We start from the raw sequence: 9,589 nt of genomic DNA on the forward strand, positions 1-9,589 counted from the left end.
AAAATCAAATTTTAACTATGGTAAAAATGCTTAATCTCGTTGGCTAATCCAATGTGTGGAAATTCCTAAACAAATATAGAAATTTGATAAATTGTTTTTGTTTGTGTTTACTATTGTGTTTGGCAAGCCTTTCCACTCTACACACTATTCGTTATTCACAATGATCTAAAATAAAGAGATAGTTGTAAAACTATATATATTGTTTAATAGTTAATGATTTGTTAATAAAAAATTAATAATAATAAAAAAAGAATTGGCGGGTTTAGTCCACCAATTTCCGTTAGGCGATACGGAAGAGAAATTTAAAATCGTTTCACTAGGTGAGATAGGACAGAATAGGCCAACCTGTCAAATGGCGGATTTTGACGAAATAGGACGGATTAGCCCGTTTGCCATCCCTACTATAGATAAACATCATGATAATTCAAATTTTATGTTTAATAATTTGATTTAGTATTTTTATACTACAATTGTCTCAAATAATTTTTTAAAGATTCACTCAAAATTTAAGAAACCAAAATCAAATTTGAACTATGGTAAAAATGCTTAATCTCGCTAGCTAATTCAATGTGTGAAAATTTCTAAAACAAATATAGAAATTTGGTAAATCTGTTTTTGTTTGTGTTTACTATTGTGTTTGACAAGCCTTTTCACTCTACACACTATTCATTATTCACAATGATCTAAAATAGAGGGTCTAATGTTCACGAATTTAAAATAAATGGAAGAAAAAGCAATTGAGAACTCTTATATCCTTTTACTAAATTATTAGAATCGATATATTTTGCAACAACATTATGATAAGATCACAAAGATAAATGAATAATACAATGGCCCATAGCGTTTAAGGTGCTCTGCTAGAATTTTGATTCTTCTAAATATTTTGAGTGAAGAATTCTAATTTTGTATTTATGTGTATTTTACTCACTTAGATCAATGTGATTGTGAGCAATGGAAGAAAGGGGATTGGTGAACGGTGGAGGAGGGGATGATCGTGAGAGGCTAAAGAAGAATGGAATGGTGATTTTTGATGATAGTGATATTCAGGAAGGATTGGAGGTTTGTAGGAAGAGTCTAATGGGCCGCATTCTGACAAATAAATTATTCTCTATTGACACAATTGAACCTGCTATGTTCACTATATAGAGATAACCTAAAGGTTTTCGTGTTACTGATCATGAAGACAACACCTTTCAGTTTTTCTTTGATAGAGAATAAGACCTGATTCAGGTGGAGAAAGAGATTCCATGACTCCTCAAGAATTATATTGTCAATATACGAAGATAGAATAAAGAGATGAGCGTTACTGTTGAAGAATTTTCTTTATCCCGATATGGGTTCAACTTTGAGATCTCCCAGAGTACTGCAAAATAATTGAATTAGGAAGGAAAATCAGTGCTATGATTGGGGAGGTACTGGATGTCGGGGTGTTTGCGATGAAAGGGAAGAAATTAAGAATTGTGAAAGTTCAGATCAACTTTGATGTCACCCAAAAACTAAGGAAGACCGTGAGGATTACAGGGCCAAATAGTAGAATTATGGAGATAGACCTGTAGCATGAGCGTATAGGATGTTTCTGCACATATTGTGGTAATCTAGGACATGAATTGAGAAGTTGCAGCACCTTGATTGATGACACAGTTCAAGGAGAAACAATGGAGGAAGGTTGGGTGAGTGGTTGAAAGCGAAACAAACTGGTAAGAGGGTGACACACTTGAAATAAAACCAGCAAACAAATCAAGGTTCTAATTTAAGTGATTGGAGAAAAAACTTTAAGAAATCCATACCAGTTAATCTTCTCAGAAGCATGGCAACTTTATCAAAGAAAGAAAAACAAAATCAGCAAGGCAATGAGGTAAATGAAGTTGCCAACAGTGAAGGGGTTGTCGAGGTGGTTAATAGAAGTCCTCTAATGGAGATGCAATGTGTTAAGGAGAGGGAAGCAAACTGAGCTGCGGAACAGACAAGGAATGTTGATGATAATTAATGCATTGTTAGCTCTACTAAAGATGGACAAAGAACAAATTTTGTGAAGTCAATGTAGAATAATTAGCAGATTGGAAGAACTTATTGAAAAGTTGGTCCTAATAGCAAAAAGCCAAAGCTTAAACACTTGATTAGGAAGGTTGATTATTATTCTCCAAATGCAGTGGGTGTTAATGGGAGGTCAGGGGAGGCAGAGGATGAAACTTGGTGGAGGAATGAAGACTCTGATGATTTGATTATGGCTGAACTGGGAGTGGGTACCAACCCGCAATTGGCATCCTACGGCCAATGAAGATGATGATGTGGAACTATCGGAGTTTGGAGAAGACCCTAATAGTTCACAACATTCAAGGGATTAAAAGTCCTATTCCCACGGAGTGTTGTTTTTATGTGAGATAAAAAATAATTATTCGTTTGTCAAGAGACAGTGTGAGAAGATTGGTTTCGGAGAAGCATTTTGTGTAAAACCACAAGGTGTGGCGGGTGGTCTAGTTTTGACATGAAATTCTAATGCTCAGATAACAGTTATTGATTCAGGGAGTTTCTTCGTTCATTTTCATTGGCTGAACAAAAGAAAGAATATATTATGGGTTGTATTTGCTGTTCACCTTCACAGCAAAGAGAAGCACCGTAATAACCAGTATTCGAATATCCTTCAGTGAATCGAAGGTCCAGGGGAGCATTATTAACTGATTAGAGACTTCAATGCTATTCGGAGTCAGCATGAAAAAGAGGGGACAGACAAAAATCAGCAAACTCTATAATAGGTTTCAATGAATTCATGGATGCCGGCAGCTTAAGAGATATTGTATATGAAGGCTGTAAAGCAATTTAAAAAAAATTTAATCAGAAAAAGACTGGATAGATGTCTTATTTCTAATGGATAGTTGACAGTTTATCCTCGTGCAAGAGTGATTCACTTAGAGGATGTAAGTTCTGACCATCGGTCAATTATTATTTAGTTTGACTAGCAGCTTATTAGGAGGCAGAAACGACGGTTCAGATTTTAAAAAAGGTGGTGCGAATTAAAAGAGATAAAATACATAATCAAGGAGGCTTGACAATTGAATACCACGGGTTCAACTATGCATATTTTATTCAACAAGTTGAAAAATTGTCGCTATAAACTTGTTTAATTGCAATCTCCTATAACGGCCTAAGTTTTTACAACTAGAAGACATTTTGCTAGATTTCGATTTTTCAGTGATTAGTTTTATTTTGATGAGCCAGTTCCGAATTTCGAAAATAAAATAAATAATAATATATTATTATTATTATGTTGTTATTTTATTTTACATGCTATAAATAAAATAGAGTTTTGATAATAATATTATTATCGGGTTCGATATCTGCCGATATAAATAAATATCGGTATTCCTTGATAAATTTAGAATTGTTAATGTTCCATCATATATTTTTATTTATTATAATCACTATGTTACTAATGTCATTTATATTAGTAATTTATATATATTTATTCCCATATGTATTATTACTTATATTTTAATATATTTATCTTTGTAATTATCTATTTAAGATATTTATAACTTGAATAGTTGATTCGGTAGCTTAATTCCATGACACTCAGCCCCCTTCATTTAATGCCTTTGACACCTCATTACCATCACTAATTAATCATCATCTTATCTTCTCATTTGGTCACCAAACCAAAAAAAAAAAAAGTAAGAGAACAAGAGAGAGAGAAGAATGTGATTCCATGGAACCAAAGAATTTCCATCCTTGATTTCTTGAGTTGTGTAATTTTAATAAAAAATTTTAATTCGATTAAAGTGTTTATATCTTCTTCCTATTCACGTTGACATTACTTTTGATCGGGAGAAATCAACAATAAAACCTTTTTTTCCAAGTTTATATGATTCGGTCAGAGTGTGGAAAAGGTAGAATAACCGTTTTTTGATATTTTCTTTTTTAATTGTTCGGTCATAAATTTTTTATGAAGTTTTGATTGTTGTGATTATCGTATAGAAGTAAAATTTGATAATTTTATAATAATTAAATATGTCCTGAATGTATAATTGTTAATTTGATGAGTATTACTTGAAATTAAAAATAAAAAGAACTGATATTAAAGTTTTTATTATTTTTTTTTGTCACGAAATTACTGAGCTATATTTTAAAACCTAATGTACAAAGCGTAATTGATATTGGTCAAAGACACGTGCCTGATTAATTTTTTTTGAGGTAACTATCAAATCAGTACTCAAAAGATTCTGACGCTGACAAAATGGTACCTAACTTTTACTATTGGCAAAATAGTCCCTAACAAATTTTAAAATTTGACAAGCGTGTCCACGAGCTCGCCGGAGCAAATCTCCGTCAAACACAATGCTAAAGTGGCCACCGTAACCTGGCAAACCACCCCCAAACCCTAATCCCTCCCTCCCCAGCGCATACTCCCCCTCCCTCTCCCTCCCCATCGCAACCCCCCTCCCCTCTCCCTCCCCAACGCACACTCCCCCCTCCCTCTCCCTCTCCATCGCAACCCTCCCTCTACCCAATGCACACTCCCTCCCATCGCAGCCCCTTTCCCTCTCCTTCCCCATCGCACCCCCTCCCCAATGCACATTCCCCCTCCCTTCCTCCACTACCACTCGCAGCAACAACCACCTCAACATCAACAGTAACCCCAACGCACACTTTTTTCTCCTTCCTATCTCAGCAACAACTTCAATAGCAATAGCAACTTCAACGGCAAGAGCACTATCAAAGACCATTTCCACCACCATTGGAGCGACAACAAGGCCTGGAATAGTCGCATCTCCTCAGCCCCTCAGCCTTTCTCTCTTTCTCTCTTTCTCTCTTTATATTTATATATGTAGGTTATGTGTTTGTGTAAATGTCTGTGTGTGTGAATGGATATTGTTATTGTTATGGTCCTCCGATAAGAGAAGGAAGGAATGAGAGAAAAGAGAGAAAGAGGAACAAGCAAGGTTAGGTTTTGAATGTGCAGGTTCTTCTATTGGTTCTGTTTTGGGTTCTGATGGTGTTGTTTCTGCTATTATTGAGGCTTCTGCTGCTGCAATTGAGGAGGGAGAGGGAAGAAGGTAGTGTGCGTTGGAGAGGGGGCTGTAATGGGAGGGAGAGGGAAGGGGGCTGCGATGGGGAGGGAGTGTGCATTGGTAAGGGGTTGTGATGGAGAGGGAGGGGGAGTGTGCATTGGGGAGGGAGAGGGAAGGGGGGGCTGCGATGGGGAGGAGGGATTAGGGTTTGGGGGTGGTTTGCCAAGTCACGGTGGCCACGTTAGCATTGTGCTTGCCGGAGATTTGCTCCGGCGAGTTCGAGGACACGCTTGTCAAATTTTAAAATTTTTTAGGGATTATTTTGTCAATAGTAAAAGTCAGGTACTATTTTGTCAGCGTCAAAATCTTTCGGGTACCGATTTGGTAGTTACCTCTTTTTTTTTTTTGGTGACTACGTGCCTGATTAATTTGAATACTGGAAATCTGGTATTCTATGAACTTTTTATTTTTAATATTAGAGTGGTAGTGGTGTTTTTTTTAAATGTGGATTGTTGGAGTGTTATATTTAAATGTGGAATTATTTAATTAGAGAAGTAGAAATTGGACCATTCGATTTATTAGAAGTATAAAAATTGGACCGTCTGATTTCTAAAAGTACACAAATCGAACCGTCCGATTTGTAGAGGTACAGAAATCGGACCGTTCGATTTCTGAAAGGTATATAAATCGGACCGTCCGATTTATGTTAAAAAAATAAAAAATTTTAAGTACAGAAATCGGACCCAGAAATTTATGTACTTTTCACAATTTTAAAAACACCAAAAATTACAATATTAAAGTATATCACCACTTTTACTTCCATAACAAAAAAAAAAAATTATCCGTATTCTATTCATATATATACGAGGAGAAATTAATGCAAGAGAGGAAATGAGAACTACATCTGGATAGATCTTTTCTCTGCTTATTTCATACCATCTTATTTAACGAGCTAAGAAAAATTCTTAGGACCAATAATATTAATATTTTTTATTTTTATTTAATTAATATAAATATTAAATTATTATTAATAAATAAATTTTATTAATTTATATGTATAAATTTTTAAATATATAAACACAAATTATATTAATTTTTATATATAAAACCTTTAAAATATAAATATAAATTATTAGTAGTTAAATATATTAAAAAAATAATATTTTATGTTTCAGCTAAAAAAACATATAAAGAACACCTCTGCAATTTGTACTGCAACAGTGGGACCCAAATTTCCAAAAATAAACTGTAAAATAAGTACAATAATGTAGATGTAGTCATGTAGATAGGAAACTTTCAAGAAAACAACCAGCACTTACATGCCAGCTAAGCCTTGAACCACGCCTTCTTTTTATAGAATAAAATGAAATGAAAATCATATTGTGAATGAAAATTACATTTTGTCTCATCATAATAAAACAATTAAGTTTTAAATAAATACTAGAAAAAAAAATGAATCACTCCTGCTCTTAATAACCTTTTATGAATGTTTAAAAGTGATTATAACATAAAAGATATATGTTTTGGGTAAAAATTATAATTTGATATGTTTAATACGTGTTTAAAAGTGATTAATATTTCATAGTTATTTAAATTAACACCCTCAACTCTTGTATTTTCTTTACTAAAAGTGTTGATACTCCTTGTATTTTTCTATTTTAGCTAATAGCTATTTATTATTTTAACTATGATATACGTACCTAAAAATTAATTATTAAATTAATTATAAATATAAAATAATATTATTAAAACATAAAATTTATATTAAAAATAAATTAAACATCATATAAAATACAAAAAAATTAGTGGTTGAATTTTAGTGTGCATATAGTATTTTTGTTAAGTGGTAATTCCTATGAAAATATCTTTATATTGGAATGGTATTATAAACTGTTAAATCATTTGGTAAAAATATCAAACTATTCAGGTAAAAATTCAGGTGAAATTATTTTTGTGTGAAGTTGATAGATAAAAATTATTAAATAATTTGATATGTTTGATTAAGGATCCGTTTGAAAAGTTTTAAAAGTAATTTTTTTGAGTTTTTGACTTATGAAAAGTAGTAGTAGTAATGTCTGGTGTAATTTTCAAAACTAAATTACAACTTCTAAGAAGTTATTTAAGAGCTTATAGAGAAGTTAAAAAAATGACTTCTCTCATAATACTACTATTTTTTATCACATTTCTATAAAATAAGCATTTTTAAAACTAAAAATCTAAGTACAAAATAACTTATTTATAAACTATTTTTAATATAATTATTTATTATTTAAGCTATTTTTTCAAAAGTAACTTAATTAAACTATTTTCTCAAACTGAATCTAAATTATCATATAATAATTTTCAACTATTAACTTCACAAAAATTAATTACACCTAAATTTTTACCAACCATTCAATTAGTCATAATAGTATGTTCACGAAATATTGGATGATGCCCATGTTTTTGTGATTGAAAAAATCTTCTAAAATAATATTATTAATAAAATAATAAAATGACGTTTTAATTATGTTTAAATTTCTAACATTTAAGGGACTAAATAACTTTAGAAAAGCAGAATCTTTGTTATAAGTAACAATAACATCAAATGAAGGCGCGTGTAAAGTGTAAACCTTGGGTTCCAAGAAAAAACTGCGAAGAGGGCCTGATCATGACTTTAGTACCGTTATAAATACCAACATCTCTTGAAATAACAAACACAAAGAGTGTTACTATTACAAGAGAGAAATGGAGACTATTGGCAATTTATGGTCACAACTAGGCTCTATCATGGCATCCATAATGTTTGTATATGCAATATACGAGCAATTCTTCCCACCTTCCCTTCGAACCTACATCCGAAAACACACACAAACCTTCACTAACTTTTTCTACCCTTACATCCAAATCACCTTCCCGGAGTTCACCGGCGAAAAGCTCCGCCGTAGCGACGCCTACACTTGTATCCAGACTTACCTCAGCGAAAACTCCTCCAAAACCGCCAGACGGCTCAAAGCCGAAGTCGTCAAAGACAGTCAAACGCCGCTCGTCCTGAGCATGGCCGACAACGAAGAAATCACGGACGAGTTTAACGGCGTCAAAGTCTGGTGGTACTCCAACCACACCACACCAAAAACGCAGTCGTTTTCGTTCTACCCTGCTTCCGACGAGAAGCGGTTCTTAACGCTGACGTTTCATCGGCGGCACCGCGATCTCGTCACCGGCTCTTACATCAATCACGTGTTGGATGAGGGGAAAGCGATTTCCACGAAGAACCGCCAGTTGAAGCTTTACACGAACAATCCAAGTGATAACTGGTACGGATACAAACGCACCAAGTGGAGTCACATAGTTTTCGAGCACCCTGCGCGGTTCGAGACTCTGGCCATGGATCCGAAGAAGAAACAAGAAATCTTAAACGATCTTGTTAAGTTCAAGAAAGGGAAAGAGTATTATGAAAAAATCGGAAAGGCTTGGAAGAGAGGGTATTTGCTGTACGGTCCTCCAGGGACTGGAAAGTCAACAATGATAGCTGCAATGGCGAATTTCATGAACTATGATGTGTATGATCTTGAATTGACGGCTGTGAAGGAGAACACTGAGCTGAGGAAGCTGTTGATTGAGACGACTGGGAAGTCTATTATCGTAATTGAGGACATTGATTGCTCGCTGGATCTTACTGGACAGAGGAAGAAGAAGAAGGAGAATGAGGAGAATGAGGAAGATCAGAAGGATCCATTGAAGAAAGCTAAGAGTGAAGAGGAGAAGGGAAGTAAGGTAACGCTTTCGGGGCTGTTGAACTTCATTGATGGGATTTGGTCTGCGTGTGGAGGGGAGAGGATTATAATCTTTACGACGAATTTCATCGATAAGCTTGATCCTGCATTGATAAGGAGGGGAAGGATGGACAAGCATATTGAGCTTTCTTACTGCGGTTTCGAAGCGTTTAAGGTTCTTGCCAAGAACTATTTGGATGTTGAGAGTCATGGCTTGTTTCCGGTTATTGAGAGGAAGTTGGTTGAGACTGATATGACGCCTGCTGATGTTGCTGAGAATCTTATGCCCAAGTCTGTTGATGAAGATTCGGATACTTGTTTAAGGAATTTGGTTAAGTCGCTCGACGAGGCGAAGGAGGAGGCGGAGAGGAAGAAGAAGAAGGAAGCAGAGGAGGAAATAAAGAAGAAAGCTGAAGAAGAAGAAGCAGCTAAGTTGAAGGCAGAGAAAGAAAAAGAAGAGTTAGCAAAAGAGAAAGAAGTGATTTGCAATGCTAAATCTGATGGTGATGGTGGAGTGAAAGAAAATGGTGTCTTGCATTGATTTCAATTAGGATTAGTGAATTTCAAACAGTTATGCTTTAATGTTAAATATCTTATGTGCAGATAGTAGTATCAGTAGACAGTAGGAGTATTTTGCTGTTCAAAATTGCATATGTGGTTTTCTGTTAGTTTTAGTTCATGTTTAACATGTAAATGAAATAGATGATTCATGTGGGTAAGGTTTGGATATAAATGAATATAAATTGGGATCCAAAAAGTCTCAATGAGCAGCTGTTTTAATCAAACTTAACCATCGTTCAACCATCAAGTATCATTTCTTTCCAAATA

The 9,589-nt window shown here is 34.3% G+C and overlaps 1 protein-coding gene across 1 annotated transcript; it reads left to right on the forward strand.

The window, feature by feature from the left end:
• Positions 1–7,694: 7,694 nt before the first annotated feature.
• Positions 7,695–9,589, forward strand: LOC130955298 (AAA-ATPase ASD, mitochondrial-like). The gene has a single exon (XM_057882134.1). It carries the CDS (start codon positions 7,734–7,736, stop codon positions 9,300–9,302), a length of 1,569 nt encoding a protein of 522 aa, XP_057738117.1. The 5' UTR covers positions 7,695–7,733; the 3' UTR covers positions 9,303–9,589.

The sequence above is a fragment of the Arachis stenosperma genome, chromosome 10 (assembly GCF_014773155.1).
Source record: "Arachis stenosperma cultivar V10309 chromosome 10, arast.V10309.gnm1.PFL2, whole genome shotgun sequence".
Lineage (NCBI taxonomy): Eukaryota > Viridiplantae > Streptophyta > Magnoliopsida > Fabales > Fabaceae > Arachis > Arachis stenosperma.